The sequence below is a fragment of the Papio anubis genome, chromosome 6 (assembly GCF_008728515.1).
Source record: "Papio anubis isolate 15944 chromosome 6, Panubis1.0, whole genome shotgun sequence".
NCBI lineage: Eukaryota > Metazoa > Chordata > Mammalia > Primates > Cercopithecidae > Papio > Papio anubis.
Genome location: NC_044981.1, coordinates 43,496,384 through 43,518,906, shown reverse-complemented (window position 1 = coordinate 43,518,906; position 22,523 = coordinate 43,496,384). Strand labels below are relative to the sequence as shown.

The window sequence follows — 22,523 nt, the reverse complement described above, 5'->3', positions numbered from 1 at the left end:
TTTTGTGGAATTTTTCTGTTTATTAAACTCTCTGGAAACAGTATATGAATGGTATTGGTGTCTTTATGCTGCAAGGAATATTTCCCTCTGAATATAATAATAATTAACATACCTAGATAATCAACCTGTTCCCAAGTATCAATTTTAATATCTGTGTAATATTTGTATGTAATGTATCTATTAATAGTATGATGAGGTTAACCCTATACTTATTATTCTAATATTTCTGCAGTTTATATTTACCAAGTTTTAGCCTTGGGAAATTTTTGCATTGTTTAGTATAATTATTCTTGAACTTTATCTCAGAACCTGAGAAATTTCTATGTGATTTATGCATAAAGACACTATGGAGTTTTCCAGGTTTATAGCTTTAATATTTACCCTTAATTCTTGAGACCTAAAATCAAGGTAAATTTCATGTGGTAAACTCAGCTTTTTTCATGAATAGAGAGGAAGCCAGTTATTTGCTTTTGACTTGGAAGAATTTGTTCAGCCTTTTAATAGATTCCTTTTTTTGGTTATTGATGTAGACATCATTTGTTGTTCAGCTTCTTTAGTTTTCCTCTTAATCTTACAAATTCAACTGTTGTGTCATTTATATATTGGTTTGCATTTCTGCATGTACCACACTGGTTGTCAAAAAGTTATTTCCAATTTTATCAAAGTATCATCATCATCCTACTCCAGTCACCCTAAATTGAATATATGTTTATATAGTGTTTTTTTTTCTTTTTTAAGACAAAGTCTCACACTGTTACCCAGACTGGATTTAAACTCTTTTGCTCAAGTGATCCTCCTGCCTCGACCTCCCAAAATCCTGGGATTATAAACATGAGCCACCATGCCCAGCCTATATAGTCTTTTCACTTTTAAAATTTTCTTTATTGTGGCGGAAACTGAAATAAATTACTTCCAAAGTCTCTTCAGTTTCTGTGAAAGACAATATTATAGAGCAGTTAGAGGGTTTTGTTTTGTTTTGTTTTTGTTTTTTTAGAGTTTGCAGTCAGACTGGTGGGAGTTGGAATCTCATTTCTGCCACTTATTAAATATGTTCCTTGGGTAAACTAGTTAACCTCTTCAAGTCTTGAAGTGGCAATGGTAATAGTACTTACCTTATAGAGCCATTTTGGCATTTGAATCAGTTTGGTGGTGTCTAGCAAACAATAAATCCTCAGTATGTACTATGGATATAATTGACTCATTGTCATTTTTGTCATAACTATCATTATTAAATGGATTCTAAATTCTATATATTTTCAGATTCATTTTTTTCCTTTTCTTTTTTAAAAATATTTGCTGCCTTTAAAAAACTAAATCATTAATCTGGTTCCTTTTTGAATATTTTTTACTTGGCCCCAAATGCATATACCAAGTTTAATGAAATTTCAAACATTTTTCCTTCTACATGTGAAAATCTTAAGTTTTCTAGGAATACACCCTTTGATTCTCTGCCCTGGCATCTTTTACTGCATAACCTAATTCCACTCTATATTTGGTCCAAAGTGCTGCAATTATTGGCTCTTTCCTGTTAACATTATGCCCACAAATCACATGAATTTTTGGCCATCTGTGCTCATCCAACAGGCAGCTATATACGTCTATTAATAGCATGTATTAAAACCTATATGCTTAAAGTTTTAATCTGCTTTAGCAGTATCTAGTTTGTGTGCCCACTGAACTTTCACAACATGGGGAAGGCTCCTTGTGGTCCGAGATAATAGTGGAATCAGTTCCTTCTCTTCCCCAGTCATACACTGAGTGCCCACATACTACTGGCATCTTGTTAGATGCTGAGAATACAAATTTAAGTAACAGGCGATTTTTTTTTTCCTTTAAATGCATAGGGGAGAATAGAGATAGATTAGTCAATATAAAAGTATGACTGTGTAACTACATAACTATATAACTATGTAACTATACCATGAGGAGGTTGTGAAGAGTGCTATGGAAGCATCTAGGAGTGGGATCTGTTGTTTATTGCCACAATAATGCTGTATAACAAAACATTGTGAAACCTCAGCATTTATGATTGTATGTCTAGGACAGTAGATTAGGCAACCCCACCAATCTCAACTGGGCTCTGTTATCTATCTGAAGGTCAGCTGACTGCCAGCTGATCTACAATAACTCAACTGGGATGCCTGGGGTGACTGAGCTCTGCTTCATGTATCTCTAATTTTCCAGCAGATTAGCCTTGTCATACTTTCATGGCAGTGGCAGAGTGCAAGAGTGCAAGTTGAAATGCTTAAGCACTTCTTAGCCTCTGCTGCAAATAATATCCCATTGGCCAAATAACACAACAGAGTTGAGCTCAGGGTTATAGTGCAGGGCTACTTAAAGTTACTTGGCAATGGGAATGGATATAGTATGAGGTGAAAGGTGAGTTAGGGCAATCAGTGCAATATGCTGTAGAGGAGCAAATGAGTATTACGGAAAATTTCCCAAGGGTCGTACCAGTTGAACTAAGTTTGGAAGGCATTGGCTGAATGGAAGAAGAAACAAAGACTTATTTGACAGAGAAAATACCATGTACGAAAGTGAGAAGACATGAAACCTATTGTGTGGTCAGCTGTCCATAGGGAGTTTGATATGTCAGGAACAAACGGTGCATGGCCAGAAATAAGGCTGGAACCAGAGAGAAGCCAGATTTCAAAGACTTTTATATAATGAACAGAGGAGTTTGAAAGTTGTAGGATTCTGTGAGGGCTCTAAGGTAGCGTCTTAACTACTGTTTTATTGATATTAACTATTATAAATAATTAATTTCCTGATATTGCCTATTAATATTTTTATTTGCTACCAAGGAGCCTAGTACCTATGAAGGTCTTAATCATGTACAGGCTGGTAGTTGGTAGGTACAGAGATGTATGTTTTCATTAATATTTTTAGTATACTTAAATATATGTTCATTATAAGCTTCTACAAGTACATACTGAACTTTTTATAGTAAGATTTAAAGATTAATATGAGTTTCAGTGCTAATAGTGTATATAAATATCTATAAAGGGTTATTATTTATGCATGCCAAATTTTTAAGTTATTAACTATATATTAAAGTAAAACTAAAAGATCGTTTAATGTATGCTATGTGTTTATTTTCAGTAGCATTGTGTCTTAACATCTTTCTCATGTCATCACTTTTTTATCCATGTTCTAGAGAACAAACTGAAAACACATTTCTTCTGGGTATACTAAATTTCATTTTTATTTGAGGAATATAGTATTGTTGAGACTAGAGATAAGCTTTTTCTTAAGGTTCTTAAAAGTGACTGATCACTAAGACAATTGTCTTAAATATTTCCTGATTCAAATGAAAGCCCTTTGTGAAGGAACTAATGGAATATATTATGTAGTACAACTGGAATATATTATATATTTCCCTATTGGCAGTCACAGATATTTACACAATTAATTTTCGAGTTGCATAATTTACATATTTTTAATTTATAGTTTTATTTATTCTGTATTATATTCTATGAGGCCAAAGCCATTGTTTTTGGTGACAAATTAGATTTTGCAAGTACAACTACATTAGGAAAAAGATTATGTACAGTAGTGGTATTAATTATTGCCAACTGGTTTTTCTAGAATGTTATGTAAGGAAGTGTAATTAAGTTATTATTTTGGCGTGAGTTTGCTTCATTTTTTAAAATGTTGGGTGAAGGAGATTCTAGTCATTATACCCTGATGAACTTGACATCAGTCTCAATAAAAATTTTGGAATCTGTAATTATTAGGAACTTGCATGCGCTCCCAATTCATATCAGAATAAAACAATTTTACTTTCATTAAGGTAATGCCACAGTTGTAGAGTAAAAATTTCAGTGAGATGTTTGATGTCATCTCTCCTGATGTTCTGCTGGATGAGATGGAGAGTTATATTTCAGACAAGGACAGCTTGAAAGCTGAATCAACTCTTCCCAGCCCACGAAGTGTTCATTATTGGATCTGTTGTTTCAAGGATTATCTCTTTGCTACAGGGCTTTATAATTGGCCTAGGACTTGTTCAACACTTAGAGGTTTGCATTCCTTCGGTTTGTTTACTAAAAGTTTTGTAACTCTTTTTTTTCTGACAACTTGGGTAGGACCTTAATATATAAATCAAATAAATGCCAAACTACTCTGATTCAAGTGAGAATTGAAAGTGGTAGTAGTTTTGGAAAGTCTTTTCAAAGATACGCCATTTACATTGAGACCAAAATGATAAGAAATAGGAAATCTTTAACCTTGCAGAAGGCTAGAGAGGATGCATGGTTTCTTCAAGTAGATTAGTGGTTGCCTTTGGCTGAGGATGGGAAATAGGACTGACTATAAATGGGCATGAGACATTGTTTTGGAATGATGGAAATGTTCTGAAACTAGATTGTGGTGATGATGGTAAAACCCTGTAAATTTACTAAAAGTCATTGAATTGTACACTTTAAACAACTGGATTTTATGGTATGTAAATGATATCTCAATAAAGCTGTTTAAAACAGATACTGTTTAACAAAAACAAATCGAAACCAGACCTTTAAAGTAAGCTTTCTTCATATTTTTGAAAACCTGTCATGTAAAAGGATTTGTTATTTCATCAGTTCCAGGGGACAAAGCTAATCCCAGCATATGGAAATTAATTTTTAAAAACCCAGAATTTCACTTACTAGAACAAATATCTCTCCAAGATGCAGAGGGACAGGCATAGTGATAGTGTGTTGCAGGGTCTTTAAGAGGTTTAAATGACATAATACATATAAGTATACCTGGCACTTAGTACATGCTTACTGTTTAAAGAAAAATTAATACAGATAAGAATACAAGTGTATGTTTGTATAATTTTTAAGAGAGAGAGAAAGAAACATGCACCCAGTTGTGCCAAAATGTTAACAATTGGTGATTCTAGGTGAAGGATTTACAGGTGTTCATTTCACTTCAGCTTTTCTGTTGGTTAGGAATCTTTCAAAATAAAATGCAAGAAGAAGGAGAGGAAGGGAGGTTAGGCTGACAAGTTTGTGAAGGCAAACTTCCTTCAACGCTGTGAAAAATAATGAGCCTGTCATTCAGTATCTGAAATAAAAAGAGAAAACTTGATTTATTGCTTCTTATCATAAAGGAGAGATACATGCTGGTCAAGCACAGTTTGTTAGCAAGGCAGGCTGCTGATCTTCTTTCGAGTTTCCAGGAAGCATTGAGTTCAGGGATTGGTCGTGTTCTGGAGTTGACATAATCTATAAAAAGAGAGATGAGAATGTTGTTGATAGGTTGGCACTCAAGGGTGTGTTGACTGGAATGAGTCTGTTCCTGGTTCTGGTGGCTGTTTATTGCCATGGCTACAGAAAATCAGTCATGTCTTTAAGTTTGTGGGAACTTTGAAAATTCTCAGCTAGTATGATATTCAGTGCCTGGCATGATGTAAACCCAGTATTCAATAAATATTCATTGAATGTAAGTGAATTTTTTAAAAGCTCACAATATTTGCCATTATCACCACCATCATCATCTCATTGTTAGAAACTGAAGAACTTGGCTTTGAAGTTCTAACATCTTAGGCTGCATTTTATTTGGAATCCTCTCACTAAAGTCCTTAAAGTTATTTTGGAGGTTATTTTGTTTGTTTGTTTAAATCAGTGTTTCCTAAATTTTTTTCAATGCTGTGTAACTACATGGGCTTAGAAAAAGATTACATAGATAGTAAATACATTTAAAATCAAAAGTTTCTTTTCTTCTGAACCTCTCAGAGTGTCTAATATGGTAACATGCATTGCAAATCTAGTGAAGAATAAAATATGTCATTTTCCAAGTTAATTTAATTACAAAATACTTCTTTTTCTGGACACTGTCAATCTGAAAAATGTTGTTGCGGTATACCACATTTATATCCGTTTTATATTGATAATTTTCTGAAGATCTGCTAGTACAAAATTCTCTTATCTCTATGTGACTGTCTCATACCAAGTCATTCTGACTCTTACTGTTGCTGACTCCCCGGGTAAGTCTCTTAACTTTCTTGACTCTCACTGATCCCAGATTTATGTAATATGGGAGAAACTTTCCTTTTTGCATGCTTAACAGTTTGTTTTAAATGATAGGTGAGAAAAGTCCTTTATGACTATAAGGTGTTATTGTGATTGTAGTGTATCTGTTTTCAGTGTTATAGGAAGTTAGTTTTTTGACTAAATTTCAGTCAAAATAAGATAGTAAAGTCCATTAAATGTTTTGGAGGCCTAATGGACTTTGATTTAGCATGTTGTTGTACAATGAGTTCTGGATGAGGTAAAATTCCTAGCTTTTGCTTCTAACTGTACTTACGACCTTGAGATGGCTATTTAACCTCTTGGACTTTAATTTTCCATCTGTTTAAAACAGAATTAATGGACTACATAATCTTTTAGATTCTTTTTTTAACTAACATTCAAGGATTGCTATACATATCTTTCCTGTTCCTCAAATAGGGAGGGTTTATAATAATTTGCTTTATGCTGCTATCTATTAAGAGTTTGAAGATGGGAATATGTGCTTCTTAGAAATGTAGGATATATGAGGAAAAATGTCCTGTAAATTGTTAGAAGAAATTCATAAAGATATTCTGCTAGTTTTGTAAACTTTCTCAGATGCACATTTTCATACACTGTAGATGAGTTTTATGAGTTTTCTTGTAAATATTTATGGATGAGCTTTCTTATGTAAGTCTTGATTTTTAAAAAATTTTCTAATTTATGTATTTTTTCATTTCTTTAAAGCTATTTCTTTCACACATCAGATCTTAATAAATACATGTTTTAATATTTCACACTGTCTATCGCATACTTTACATTTCGTGATTCTGTTCTACATTTTTGTTCTGTCAGCTTTCTAATATACAAATTATTTAGTAATTCATTAGTTATATTGTTTATTGTGTCCTTTCTTCATTGGAATGTAAACTCGACTCATTTTTTGTCTGTTTTGTTCACTGATATATTCCAAGCCACCAGCACAGTGACTGACACATACCAGGCAATCAGTTAATATTTGTTGATTGAGTGATTAATACCTATAGGTAATATGTGTTTACCTGTTCAAAATTTTACATTGTCTTACCTTTTGTCTTAAACATGTGTATATTAGTATATCTGTATTTTTTTACATCAGCATTACTTATTTTACTTCATAAATAATAACAATAATTTTGCTTTTTATGTATCTTCACATATTTATATTTATTTCATGGTGTTTTATAAAATTCTAAAAGTTTTCTCAAAGTTCTGTTAAATTATGTGGGTGCTTATCAGCCTCCTATTCACTGTAATTCCATTAGGGAGAAATTTTTGGGTATTATAGTAATACTTAGTCTATAAAAGTGTTATCAAAAAAATGCTTTGAAGGGGGGAAAAAAAAACCTTTCTTTTGGGGACAGCAAGTTACCTAGAGCCTTCTTACACCAAGCAATAGTCACACAGCGTCTATTCCAAAGTAATGTCAATTACCTGGGGTAGGAAAACGTCCAAAAAAGCCAGAGCTAATTTAAAAAAAAAAAAAGAAAAAAGTAACTAGCTCCCAAGACCACAGCAATTACTTAACCACAGTATCCAGAATGATTTAACCCCATTAGAGTCTGTAGCCAGTGGTAAGTATTGAAAGCAATTCAGCATCCAAGAAGATGTACACATGGCAGTAAAGAAACATCTCTTTATCCTTTCTTTATGTTTGGTTTCTAGATGCTTTACGAGTAGATCTGCTTGTAGGTCTTGTGTGCTTGGTGACTGGCCCAGCAGGCTGTCTCACAGATCATCACCAAACCTATCCCCTTTGCTGCTTTTTCAGAATCTCTTTAATTAAAACTTTATCAGCCCTTCCCCTCTGTTAGAAACTTAGTCATTCCCCTCTATTCTTAATCAGGGCTTGGAAATTTAAAAACGAGTATTTTAGACTCAAAGTTAGACCTGTTAAATTCTTTTAATTGAAAAAGAATAATGTAGACTTCCGTGATAATATTTTCAACACCTCTTGCCTTTTTCTTTTTTAATTTAAGGGACAATGACATGTTTCTTAGAAATTATTTCCACATATAAGGCCAGGGATAAACTGTTGCCTTCGTTTCCTTCCTCCAATTATTTTTATTTATTTATTTATTTATTTATTTACTTTACTCATTTTTAACATGTTTTTCTTTTTCTTAATTTCATCATTTTTTCCACAGTTTACTCTGTACAATTTGATTTTCTCATAACAGTGTTGCCCCATTCTTGAAGACACAGTCTTTAAGATTTACGAATTATAGTTGAATCAGATATATGTGATTCAAAATAAAGTTTCTGAAAAGGTTTCTTTAAAATTATCTAATCTAGTCCCCTCCTTTTACTTGAGAAACTGAGGTGCCAGGAGAAGTTACCTGCCCATTGCAGCAGTTCTTAATAGCAGAGTGGGAACTAGAACCAGATCATTTCATGGTTACTGACTTTTCCTACTTTGTAGCTGATGGCCAGAATATAGTGTGACTTCTAGCAGCATTACTGTAATCTTTTTAGTTGGATACAAGCCCTGTGAACTTCATCGTTTTTTTCTGGGCTCAAATCTCTGGCTGGTCATTTAGTTTGGTGCTACTTCTTTCCCTGAGCGGGGGGCCATGACTACAGTGAGATGTCAGCTGGGCACCTACTCATCCACTGACTCTCATGAACTTCATCCTCAACATCAGAGAATGGAAAAGCATTATCTTTAGATGAAGGAATTAATTTCCCATATACTATTTGTTTCTGTTTTGAGACTTTAGAACTGAAATAATAATGGTAATTGTTTGAAAGCAAATATACAAGTTTTATTTATTATTAATTCATTCCTTTAACAAATGAAACTGTTTTCTGGCTTGTCTTTTTTTTTTTTTTTTTTTTTGGTGGAAAGTATGCCATGACCTTCTAATACTAATTAGGATGATTTACTTGGTAGAGAATAATTTGGAAAACCCCTCAATACCAGGCAAACTAGGGTGATTGGTCATGCTGATAACAATAATGTATATATGTTAGTGAATGCTAAAAGATTTTCTAACACCAATAAATAAAATATATTTTTAAAAATACTGTTTTGGCCAGGGGCAGTGGCTCACGCCTATAATCCTAGCACTTTGGGAGGCTGAGGCGGGCGGATCACAAGGTCAGGAGTTCAAGACCAGCGTGGCCAATATGGTGAAACCCTGTCTCTACTAAAAATACAAAAACTAGCTGGGCATGGTGGCAGGTGCCTGTAATCCCAGCTACTCAGGAGGCTGAGGCAGGAGAATTGCTTGAAGCGGGGAGGCAGAGGCTGCGGTGAGCCAAGGTCACACCACTGCACTCCAGCCTGGGCGACAGAGCAAGACTCTGCCTCAAAAAAAAAAAAAAAAATCATTTGTTTTATTTTTACCTCCTTTGATATTTCTCTTTTGTGTTTGTTTTATGTGGTTTTTGTTATATTATATACATTTGTATAACTTGAAAATAAATACACACACATATGTACACACACTGTATATACTTGTTCAAAAAGTATTTATTTTCCCCTTATAGTTGATGCCATGAAAAGAGTTTGGAGTTGACTGCTTTTCGCAGTTGGGGATATGTAGACATGAGGAGGATGGGTCAATGGACACAACATCAAATACATGCATTTACATAGGGTCCAGAGGTTAGCAACAGATTTTGGCAAATGAAATGATGCTTTAGAATTTATAGAGAGATTAAAAGAGTATTGCTATATTTGGGTAGCATCTTGGCATAGATTACTAACCAAAGATGTCACATGTGGGCTCAACATAAGTAAGATAGTAAAGCTCCTTCATTTTTAAGAAATCTTTCTCTCTCTTTTTTTTTTTAAAAAGCTGATGTTAGAAACCACTGAAAAGGGGTTCTGTTGTTTTTTGAGAGCAAAATGACTAGATGTTGATTGTGTATTTTAATAGATGTCTATTTGAAGGATCTCCCCTAATTTTAGACAGTATTGGGCATATACATAACACAAAAATGTTAAAAGGGTTAGTCATAAATTCTGCTGGCTTTTTAAAACAGTATCCAATAGTTTTGTTCAGGATTCATCCTCCTGGATCTCAGTATAAGTATACAGAATAAAAAGTTTAACTTCATCTCATGAATGCCCTTGTTTGTTTCATACTTTCACTGTGTACCTATCAAGCGGATTGCAGAGTCAGTTGCCCTAGTTTGAACTGAGACATTTCATTCCAGGATTGAATAAAGCCAATGCTGTTTGCGTGAGAGGATAGAGTGTAAGTGGCTCCGCCCCCATCATTATGAAGTTGCTCTGGCCTTACTTGTAATCATGGCTGTCAGATTCACAGTGCTTCCTAAAATGGAGAATTGTGTGTTATAGCTACCGAGACTACTGCAGGAGACCAGGAGAGGGGCAGCCTTTTCAGAAAGTTTCCTGATAGACCTTTAGTGGACTGTAGTCAGGAAGTACTGGTATTGTTACAGGCATCGAGACAGTATGTAAATGAACAGGGTATCAGATTCCATTGATTAGGACAAGACCCAGGGTAAGTCAGTCAAGACATCATAGCACTGGGAGGTAAGTCTTTAAAGGGGAAAAAAAACCAAAATAGTTGTATAAGTATCAATTACTAATCTGTCTTTAAGTGGCTTATAAGTAGTACATACATTGCCGAGCAAAAAAGGAAGTGACTGTGGCCAGGTATAACAGTTTTCATTTCTGTTTTCTGAAAACCACTGGAACAATGGCAGAAGTTATTTATAAAAGCTTTGGGAGAAAAACTGAAGTACCAATAACCCTGAAAATTAAAATAATATACTCATCAAATGATATACCTCATACCAGTCGTTGTAGCTGATTTCGGTACTTAACTTTACATGTATATGCTAATAAAAACTGTTTTTAGTACAAAGGTCTAACTTCCTCATAAAAGCTTAGGCAATTTGTGTATTTTATTGATAAAAGAAGTATTTCCAGTTATTTAGCTTTGATAACTTTACACTTTTTTTTTAACAGTGACATTTGAAGTAACTTAGAATAAGGGAAGGAAAACCTTGTTCAGGTATTCCAAAGAAATAATGCGTGTATCAGTGAATACAACAGAGGATTTTTGCCTTTGTGGAGTTTGCTTTTTATTGTGGACTTTCTGTTCTCTTTTTGTTCTATTGGTTGTTTGCACCAAATAACATACTGTCTTAATGATTGTAGCTTTATATTAAGTCCTGTAGAAAATACTCTCCCATCTTGTACTTTAAAAGTGTTTTGACTATTCCTGTCTCTTTACCATCTCATATGATGTTTAGTACCAATTTATATTTCTTTTTAATTGCATCTTCTACCTTTATGTTAATGATGGCTTTTTGTAGATTGATCTTATAGCCAGAAAACTTGCTAACTTATTAATTCAAATAATTTTTTTCTTAATTTTTGGTTTTCTGTGTAGATACTCATATTATCTGCATATAGGGACAGTGTAGTTTTCTCTTTTCCAATACTTTTATAGTTTTAGTCTTGTTTTATTGTTCTGACTATAATCTTAAATATTGACTGAAAGTGGTGATAATAGCCATCCTTATGTTGATTTAGTTCTTAAAGGCTTTAAATTCTTCTGTGTATGTGGTTTCCTGTCATGAGTGGTTGCTGGATTTTGTTGAGTGGTTTTCTTACATCTACTGAAATGATTATGTAGGGTTTTTTTTCATTTTCTAAAGTGATATAGTTATATTAATACATTTATTCAATATTGAGCTCTTCATTTCCTGGCTATGTTAGTCAAAGTTCTCTAGAAAAAAAATACAATCAGTAGAATTTTGTAAAGGAGATACACACATACATATAAGATACACGCAGATGCATGCACATATACACACACATATCAAAACAAGGAGGAACTAATCATGACAATTACAGTCCTTGACTACAGGTGCACTCCATCATGCCCGGCTAATTTCTTTTGTATTTTAGTAGAAACAGAGTTTCACTGTGTTGCCCAGGCTGGTCTTGAACTCCTGAACTCATGCAATCCGCCAGCCTCGGCCTCCCAAAGTGCTAGGATTACAGGTGTGAGCCACTGCACCCGGCCTATTTCTTTTTCTTACCTAATTGCTTTCACTGAAATTTGTAGTATTGTGTTGAATAGAAGTGACAAAATTGGACATTGTGTTAATGCTCATCTTAGGGGAAAAGTTTTTAGTGTTTCACCATTAAGTCGGATGGTAGCTGTGAGTTTTTCATGTATGGTCTTTATCAGATTGATAACTTTTCTGCATTAACTTTTTAAATGCTATTATTATGTTTTTCATTTCTATTTCTGTTTAGTGCTTTTTCAAAAATGACTAAGCATTTGGTAAGGTTTTTGTTGTCCTACATATACTTCTCATTTCTCTTTTAAAACCTGAATTACTCTAGTTAATAGATACTTATTTATTCAGGTAGGTGTAGGCTGTAGATCTGATTCTGCGTTTTGTTGGTCCTGCTCCCTGTCATTCATGATGACTTGATTCCTGGTACACGTAGTGAATTTTGATTTTGAATTTATGGTCCTTGATATGTCATCCATGGGAGTTCTTTCAGTTATTTGTTTGAAATACGTTCTTCAAGAAATGAGTTGCATTTGTTTCTACAAGGTACCTGTGGGCACCATCAATATAAATCACTTTAAATCAATGCTTGACCTTTTTTTAATACTATATGGCCAGCAGATACTCTGGCACCATGGAAGTGAATTTATGGTTAACAATTCCTAGGGAATATTTTTTCCTCTGCCACTCAAAGCTTCGGGTGAGGTAGGCAAAGTGCATTCTCTGGAATGGGTATTTTCCTAGTTCACACATTGAGGGTGACACCGTCGCTGGATGTTAGGTTTCTCGATGTTATATTGGAGTCTCAAACTGATTTCCTGCCTTTCTTGTGGTCCCCACGTTCTTCCTATACCTTGAATTCTGTACTAGTTCAATATAGACTGTAGGTTACTGTGATTAGGTAGATACCTTCAGAATAAATTTTGAAGGTTCAGTGCTCTGTTATAGAACTGTTTTTTCATCTTGTCTGACTTTGGTTTTGTCTTCCCTATTGCTGGTTGAAGCATACTCTAAATATAAATTTTTCAAGAAGGTATTCTTTGCACATCCAGTCTACTTTTAAGTTTTAAGAAGAGGACTTTTAAGGCCAGCCTTTTTAATCCATTCTTGAAAATCTGCTTATTCAATGGTATTTACATAAATTTTTCTTATCAATTTTCAAAGCTGATTACATCATACACTTTTATACCTTTCTATGTGGCTCTTACTAGCTCTTGTATTGGTAATTGGGATGTGATTACATGATTTACTGGTTGCCAGTGTTGTGAAGTAGTTGTTAGTATTTTGCATTTTGAAACAATAAATTCTCCTTAAAAAATACTGTACGAGCCGGGCACAGTGACTCACGCCTGTAATCCCAGGACTTTAGGAGGCCGAGGTGGGTGGATCACCTGAGGTCAGGAGTTCAAGACCAGCCTGGCCGACATGGTGAAACCCCGTATCTACTAAAAATAAAAAAGTAGCCAGGCGTGGTGGCACGAGTCTGTAGTCCCAGCTACTCAAAAGGCCGTGGTAGGAGAATTGCTTGAACCCGGGAGGCGAAGGTTGCAGTGAGCCGAGATCGTGCCACTGCACTCCAGCCTGGGCAACGGGGTGAGACTCTGTCTTTAAAAAAAAAAAAAAAAACAAACAAAAAACTGTACAAATCCAGAAATAGCATAGATAACACTGCACTTTTCTTTTGAAGTTGCAACTTGTGTAGGAAAGACTTTCTTTTCTTTTTTTTCTTTTTTTTTCTTTTTAAGCAGGGTCTGACTGTGGCCCATGATGGAGTACAGTGGCATGACCTTGGCTTACTACAACTTCTGCCGCCTGGGCTCAAGCCATCCTCCCACCTCAACCTCCCAAGTAGCTGGGACTACAGGCACCTGCCACTGCTTCTGGCTAATTTTTGTATTTATTGTAGAGACGGAGTTTCACCATGTTATGCAGGCTAGTAACCAACTCTTGGGCTCAAGTGATCCTCCCGCTCTGGCCTCCCAAAGTGCTGGGATTAAAGGTGTGAGCCACCACGCCTGGCCAAGGTTTTATATTCTTCGTCTAGAGAAAATTGCACACCCATTCAGACATTTGAGCAAACAATTTATATTCTCCTTATTAAACTGATTCATGTAATAAATATCTTTCACTTTTTGCCATTCTTAGTTTTATAGTCCTTAATATTGGTGTGTTTAAAATTATTTTGCAGGTATTCTTTAGGTGATGCTAGAAGGCCTCTTCATGAAACAGCAGTTTTGGTAGAAGATGTGGTACACACTCAGTTAATTAATCTGGTAAGAACATATATAATTTGATTAGGTATCTCTTCTCTGCGTTCTTTTAATAGGATTGTAACCCAACACTTTAAAAATATTTTATTTACAGCTGGAATTCTTTTTTGTTAGCATTATTGAAGTATAATTTATATATAACAGAATTTACTGGTTGAATGCATAATTTGCTGAGCCTCAACCATGGAATATTATAATATAAACTTATAACACAATCATGATATTGAAAATTTCCATCATCTAAAACAAACCCTTGTTCCCCTGGGCGGTCAGCAGCCGTCATCATGACAGCAAAAAGTTTTGACTCACTGAAGGCTCAGATGGTTGTTAGCATTTTGTAACAATAAATTATTTTTAAATTAAGGTATGTACATTATTTTTTAGACAATGCCAGTTGACAAGTTCATAGACTATAGTATAGTGTAAACATATTTCTTATATGCACTGAGTAACCTCATAATTTGACTGTATGCCTACTCTGTACCCACAAAAATTAAAAGTTAAAAAATTAAAAAAATTTTGGCTCATTTTATTACAGTGGGGGGTAACTGAACTTACGGTATCTCTGAGGTATGCCTGTACCATTAGAAGGCAACATGAGGAATTCACTCATGTTGCCTTCTAATCCTTGCATGATTTTATTTTTACATTTAGCTCATTCATGTAGTTGTTGTTTATTCCTGTTATTTTGTGAGATGTGGATCTAATTTTATCCTTTTTCAAATGGGAACTCAGTTTTACCATCACTGTGTATTTAAAAATTTATCTTTTCCTTAGTGATTTGAAATGCCTTCTTTATAATATACTAAATTTATATATATAGGTATCTGTTTCTCATTGTATATGCTATACTAATGGTTTAGTATATGTATATCCTAGTATGGCATTGTTTATTACAGGTTTTATAGTGTATTTTAATGATTATTAGGGCTAAACTTACTTGTAGTTTTTCTTTTTTTTCAGTATGTTCCGAGCTATTCATGTATATTTATTGCTCATCATGAATATTAGTAGCAACTTGTCTAGCTAATAAAAATTTTTATTGGTATGTTTATTGAGATTACATTATTTTATAAGTTAAGGAGAACTGCATCTTTAAAATCTTGAAACATTCTATGAATAGGGGATATCTACATTTGTTTGAGACTACTTTTGTGTCTTTCAGTTGTGTTTTAATGTTTTTATTCTCTTAGCTTCACACATTTATTGTTAAGTTTGTTTTTTTAACTATTTTATCTTCTTCATTGCTATTGTTAATGGATATTTTCTATAATTATATAATTTTATAATTATATAAAACATTCAAAAGTTTAATGAAATGCATACATCTACAGATTCAAGATGAGCCAACTCTGTTTAGAACAAATTAAAAGAAATCCATGTTCAAACTGCTGGACAATAAGAACATAATACAAATCTTAAAGCCTAACAGGCTTATCATCATAGGGGAAGGATGATTTGAAAGACAGTGGAATTCTTACCAGAAAACAGGCAGGCTAGAATGAAATGGCACAACAGTTTTAAAGTACTGAATGTAGAATATTAGGTTGACTGTTCTTTTTCTCTATCTTTCTATAGCCTTCTCCCCTTCTGTACATGTCCTCCTGTCTTACAAGGACACCAGATATTTATTCTTTAGTGGTATTGTTATTCATATTAAATCTATGTATGTTACCATTTTTATATTACAGTGTTATAACTTTTCTTTTAAAGTCAAATGCTTTTAAGGAATGTAGACAAAAAAGAAGCAGCATATGGGCTATTTTGTATTTACCCACATATCTACCATTTCCCATGCTCATTATTCCTTCTCACAGATTGTAGTTGCCATTTCAGTCTTTTCCTTCATCTTGAAGAAGCCTTGTAACTTTTTTTTTGGTACAGCTGTGCTGATGATGAAGTCTCTTACGTTTCTTTCATCCGAACATATCTTTATCTTTATTCTTTAAGTATGTTCTTCCCTGCATGGAATTCTATGTTGATAATCTTTTCCTTTTAGCTCTTTGAATATTTCATTCTAATATTTTCTGACCTACATTAGTTTCTGACAAGTTAACTGTTATTCATTTGTTCCCCTGTATGTAACATGTTTTTTTCTGGCTGCTCTCAAGATTTTTTCCTTATCTTTTGCTTTGGGTAGTTTTATCTCTAGGACTGATTTTTTTAAATCATTATTTTTCTTGTTGAACACTAGGTATCAATTTGTGGAAGTTTTCAGCCATAAGTTTTACCATTTGACATTATTTCACAAGGCTCTCAGGGCCTTTAGTGTTTCTCTAAACTTTTTCTGCCCCTTTTTATTCTGTTGTTTTGTTTTATTTGACTTTTATAATTCCTATTGCTTTACCTTTAAGTTTACTACTTTTTCTGCCATCTCTAATATGCTAGTCAGTGCTAGCGTTTTTTTCAGTGAAGTCCATAGTATTTTCTATTGCAGTATCTGTTTGAAAATGTATCTTAGTGGGTTATAAACCCCTTTTGAATTATGGGTACATACTTTTATATTCTATTTTAAATAGTGAAGTTGGAATATTATTTTATGACTGCTACACTAGTATAAACAAGAAATAGTATGTGCCTTTACTTATAATGAGAGATCCTCTTATTACAATATATGCTTACCTCTCCTTACCCATTTAATATTTGAATGATAGTTTTGATGCCTATATGTGAGATTCATCCTGTCCAGATTCCACTAAATATTACATTGAATGATATACCTAACTAGAGGAAAACTTTGTTATGTTACCTCTACAATATCCAGGCATGTGTCAGAGTCAGTTCTTTAGAGGAAAGGAAGATTTATAGAGAACAGTTATTTTCAAAAAGTCAGTCCTTTTTTTACCGTGGAATATCATGTAGTCATGACAAATTATATGTGTGTGTTTTGTAGTCTTCATTTAAATCTCTTTGTAGTTCTTTATCCATTTGCCTATTAAGATGAGTTTTTTCCTGTAATTCTTTGAACATTTTTTTTTTTTTGAGACGGAATCTCACTCTGTCATCTAGGCTGGAGTGCAGAGGCATGATCTCGGCTCACTACAACCTCCACCTCCCAGGTTCAAGCAATTTCGTCAGTCTCTTGAATAGCTGAGATTACAGGTGTGCTACCATGCCCAGCTAATTTTTTGTATTTTCAGTAGAGACAAGGTTTCACCATATTGGCCAGGCTGACCTCGAACACCTGACCTCAGGTGATCTTTCCACCTCAGGTGATCTGTCCGCCTCAGCCTCCCAAAGTGCTGGTATTACAGGCGTAAGCCACCACGCCTGGTCAACATCTTTATAATAACTTTACTGAAGTATTTATAGTCTAAATTCAGTAACTGTACCACATTGGAAGCCATTTATCTTGACTCTGCTTTTTACTTACTAGGTGTCATTCTTTTGGTTTTTTTTTTTTTTTTTTTTTTTTTTTTTTTCAGGTATAATAATTTTTTTTAAAGTGGATATTTTATATAATACATTATTGTGACTCTTCTGAAGACTTTTTGTTGGTTTTATTGTAGCTGGCAGGTAACATGCCTGGACATAAAATGTTCTCTCTCCCATATTGTAGACAGTGACTCACCTGTCTCCTTAATTCTTGTTGCTTTCTGCTGCTGTTTTTGATTTTTCCCCTTTTGTCTCCTTAAACTTGTACGTTTTCCTCTTTTGTCTCTCTGTTAAACTTGTACATTTGAACTCTTGAGAAGAAAGGGAAAAATAATAGGCAAATTGTTTTTTAAGTGTTGATACTCCCTTAGTGTAGAATATTATGTAACCAGTATACATTATATTTGTTAGTTTTTTATAATATTAAATTTTTTGTTGAAATTACATAGAACAAAATCTATGTTTTGTTTTCTTTTTTCAGTTCTTTATGTTTTGTCAAATATGCAGTCTTATAACCACAACTAAAATTGATTCAGAACAGTTCCATCCTTCCCCCCAAAATTCTCTCATTCTACCCGTTGTCAAACTTTTCTACCCCAACCCTCTGCCACCATGAGGTCTCCATTGTTTGTCACGGAAGAAGACTTCTCTTTTAATTCTTTTTGTCTATGCTTGGTAAGCAGTTCCTAGATTTATACTCCCTTTGAGTTCAGTACAGGGGATATGAGTAGAAAATAAAAACTCACTGCCAGGTTTATTTTTGCTTTTATTATCATTTTTAATAGACACATAATAATTGTACCTATTTATGGGGTACAGTGTGTTATTTTGACACATGTATACAATGTGTAATGATCATATCAGGGTATTTAGCATATTCGCTTCCTTAAACATTTAGGATTTCTTTGTATTGGGAATATTCAAAATCCACTCCTAGCTATTTGGAAATACACAATAAATTGCTGCTATTATGGTCACTATATAATGCTATAGAAATATCTATTTATCTGTGAACAACTCTTTGGCTATGCCTTGCTCTCCACCTCACCTCTAGAAACTACTATTCTATTCTCTACTATTATGAGATCAACTTTGTTGTTGTTGTTGTTGTTGTTTTGGAGATGGAGTTTCGCTCTTGTTGCCCAGGCTGGAGTGCAATGGCACAATCTCGGCTCACCGCAACCTCCGCCTTCCGGATTCAAGTGATTCTGCTGCCTCAGCCTCCCAAGTAGCTGGGATTATAGGAATGCGCCACCATGACCAGCTAATTTTATATTTTTAGTAGAGACAGGGTTTCTCCATGTTGGTCAGGCGGGTCTCAAACTCCCAACCTCAGGTGATTTGTCCACCTCGGCCTCCCAAAGTGCTGGAATTACAGGTGTGAGCCACCGTGCCTGGCCAACTTTTTTACCTTTCATATATCAGTGAGAACATGTGATATTTATCTTTCTGTGCCTGGCTTATTTCTCTTAACATAATGTCATTTAAGCTCATTTATGTTGCCACAAATGACAGAATTTCCTTCTTTTTTATGGTGAAATAGTATTTCATTGTGAATATATACCACATTCTTGATATCCATTCATCTGTTGATGGACACTTCAGTTATTTCATGTCTTGGCTATTGTGAGTATTGCTGCAATAAACATGTGATCGCAGCTGTATCTTCGGCATACTATTTTCCTTTGTATATGGACCCAGTGGTGGGATCACTGGATCATATGATAATTCTATTTTTAGTTTTTTATTGTTTTCCATAATGGTTATACTAATTTACATTTCAATAAGAGGTGTATAAGACATTCCCTTTCTCCTCCTCATTGCTAGCATTTGTTATTATTAATTATAACATTGTTTTTGATAATAACCATTCTAATAATTAGGGTAAGGTGATTATTTCATTGTTGTTTTCATTTGCAGTTCCCTGATGATTAGTGACATTTGGAGTGTTTTCATGTACCTGTGGGCTATTTATGTCTCTCTCTCTCTTTTTTTTTTTTTTTAAGTACAGGGTCTTGCTATGATGCCTAGACTGGTCTCAAACTCCTGGGTGCAAGCCATTTTCCCCCCTCAGCCTCATGAGTAGCTTGTATTACAGGTGTGTGTCACTCCACCCAACTGGTCTTTTGAAAGATGTTGATTCAGACCTTTTGCCTATTTTTTAAATTGGATTTTTCATTTAATTTGCTTTTAAGTTCCTTGGATATTAGTCCCTTGTCGGAAGAAATTCAAGCATTTTCTCTCTTCTTGCAGGTTGTCTCGTAACTCTTGATTTTGTGTAGAAGATTTTTAGTTTAATATAATCCCATTTGTCTATTTTTTGTTTTGTTGCCTGTACTTTTGAGGTCAATTTCATAAAATATTTTCCCAGAACAATCTCTGAAGCATTTTCCTCTATGCTTTCTTCTAGTAACTTAATAGTTTTGGGTCTTAGATTTTAAGTCTTTAATCCATTTTGAGTTGTTTTTTGAGTATGGTGAGAGATAGGGGTCTAGTTTATTTTTCTGCATATAAGCATCCAGTTCTTCCAGCACCGTTTATTGAAAAGACTCACCATTCTCGGGAATATTCTTGTCTTTATTTGTTCTGATATGTGGGAATCCCTATCTGGCTAAGCCTTTAGCCACACAATCTCAAATGGTATGTAAATGGCCCTGAGGTGTTCTTTGCACATCAAAGTTAATTTTTTTAAATTATCCTGAAAACAAAAGTGTAAATGAGGTCATCATTTCATTTTCAGATTGTCATTTACTGTTTTGAATGGTTTTCTGCTTTAATAAATTATTAAGTATTTTTTACTTTTTCATGTTTTATTCATTTATTTAGTACACTTATTTATTGACACTACTATAGCTCTAGTTATAGTGATACAAAGACGAATAAGAGTTTACAGTTTTGTCAGGTACATAAACACATAGAAGGTAATTTTAAAACATTATGGTAAGTGGTAATGCTGATATCCAGAGTGAGTTGAGGGTTTTAAGAAGAGTTACCTATCCTAGGTTGGAATTCTTCATGTATTTGTATATTCATGTCTCTAATAAATGATAAATCTTTCATAGGATTCAACATGTATTTATTGAGTTGAATTGAGGGAAGTAAGCATCGGAATAGAGGTTATAAACTGTTGACCCAAAATGTGACATAAAAAACATGTTTTATTCCATTTGCAGTATGAGGTTTTTTTGGAAGGAAAACATATTTATTCCAAGATTCATTGATTGGAATTTTTAAGTGTTCTTTCTTCCATAGAGCCCCAGAGTGTTGATAGTGTGCTAGGGGTTCCTATGTTTTCCCATCCTCTGAGGGTCATGAGATAGATAGTGGATTAATCCTGGAGTCCTCATGAAAGGAAGGGGTGGTCCCATTGAGGTGAATATATGTAGCCTAAATCCTAGGGTTGCGGGTGTAGAAGACTAGGGGCTGGTGGCTGGGCAGTGTTCACCACAGCTGGAGGACCATGTTGGGGCAGGTTGAAGCAGTTGGCAGATGCATCTTCTGCTGCTGTAGGAAGAGGAAGAGCTCATGGCAGTGCTGGAATAGGCTGTAGCTGGATCCCAGAGTCTGCCATCTGTTCTGTTTTTCTTTTCCTCTGGATCCTTGGGATCTTCCCCATTTTATGTTGAGTCTATAGCCATTGACAATCAACTTATTAAAGGACTTCTCAGCAGCCACTTCTGCAGACTGCCCTGTGGAAACCTGGATGAAAGCACACTGCTCTCTCTGAACAACAGTAATCATCTGCATCTCTCCAAACTGGTAGTGATGATGTCTTAGATCTGTCTCAGAAATGGTATTACCCAGACTACCAATATATAGTGAGGATAACCTTGTCCTCTGATGGGTCCAGATGGGGCATGGTTGAAGCCTACTTTAGATGCTTATCTGTTTCTGGATCATTGATTCCATAATATTTGTGTGTAATATTCTGATCGGCAAGGGGATCATCTGGATCTATAGGCTTCTTATGTCTGCATGGACATTCCTCTCCTCTCTTACACTCTTCTTTCACCCAGAAGGAGCAAAGGTGGGGCTTACTCCTTTGGTAGGAGGGTGTGGTCCAAGCTGGATTGAGTAGCATGTCACTGGTCAGTGTGGCTTTTTCCCCAGCAGGCAAACTGGCCATGTTCCATCAGAGCTAGAAATCCCTGTTTCTCATATTCTACATGTAGAACTCTTTTTTGACATCTGACTTTGGCAGGTCACCTTCAGAAGACAATTCTGCATCATTAACCTGGATGGGCAGTCTGTGCTTTAGGTCTTAAGATTTAGGCCTAACAGACATGCTTCAGTTTGTTGCAGGTTTGGCACACTTCTGTCTTCTTGAAATGCATGTGGACCCCAGGGCACAAGCAAAACACTGAATGACCTGGCACAAATTTTGCGTTCCTTCCTGCTTTTTTCTTTGGCTATTTAATATGTATAGATTTCTGCAAGACATTCCTGGCACAGAACAAGAAAGTCCGCCCCCTCCCAGTTCTGTTTGTTGTAAGCTTGGGAACCCAGAGAGATCACCATCTTTGGAGCATCTGGAGGCAGTGGTAGCTATTGAGGTGGAAGAGAGGACCGCCACAATCCTATCAGACCCAGCCCCAAATTTCATGATTTTTCTGCAAGAATAATGAAATGGATGACCTTGCAGTCCAGTTTTTTCATAAGTGTCTTTATCCAGTATGAAATTAATTTCCCTGTTAATGATAGGTCTTTCTAAGAAGAGAGTGAGTTTGGAGAGAAGAAGATACAAGGAGAGACTTTCAGTTTATAAAAACCTGTATGTCTTTTTATACAGTATATATATTTTTATCATTAGAGATAGAAGAAACATGAGTGTTGGTACTATTGTGTAGAAGAACAGCAG

At 34.8% G+C, this 22,523-nt stretch overlaps 1 protein-coding gene and 1 pseudogene across 11 annotated transcripts in view; one reads left to right on the top strand and one right to left on the bottom strand.

Moving 5' to 3' along the window:
• Positions 1 to 22,523, top strand: part of SUPT3H (SPT3 homolog, SAGA and STAGA complex component) — a 532,460-nt gene that overhangs the window by 241,400 nt on the left and 268,537 nt on the right. For 10 of the 11 annotated variants that reach the window (XR_002521342.2, XR_004184558.1, XM_017957910.2 and 7 more), the window contains one exon: positions 14,209 to 14,293. Coding sequence is in view for 6 of the 11 variants with exons in the window: in XM_017957910.2 (XP_017813399.1) it covers positions 14,209 to 14,293 (85 nt within the window). In the remaining 5 variants the exon portion in view is untranslated. Of the gene's footprint in view, positions 1 to 9,447; positions 10,519 to 14,208; positions 14,294 to 22,523 lie in introns of those variants that run through there. The other variant, XM_021936739.2, reaches the window with a different exon arrangement.
• On the bottom strand, positions 20,941 to 22,183 carry LOC103883702 (annotated as a pseudogene).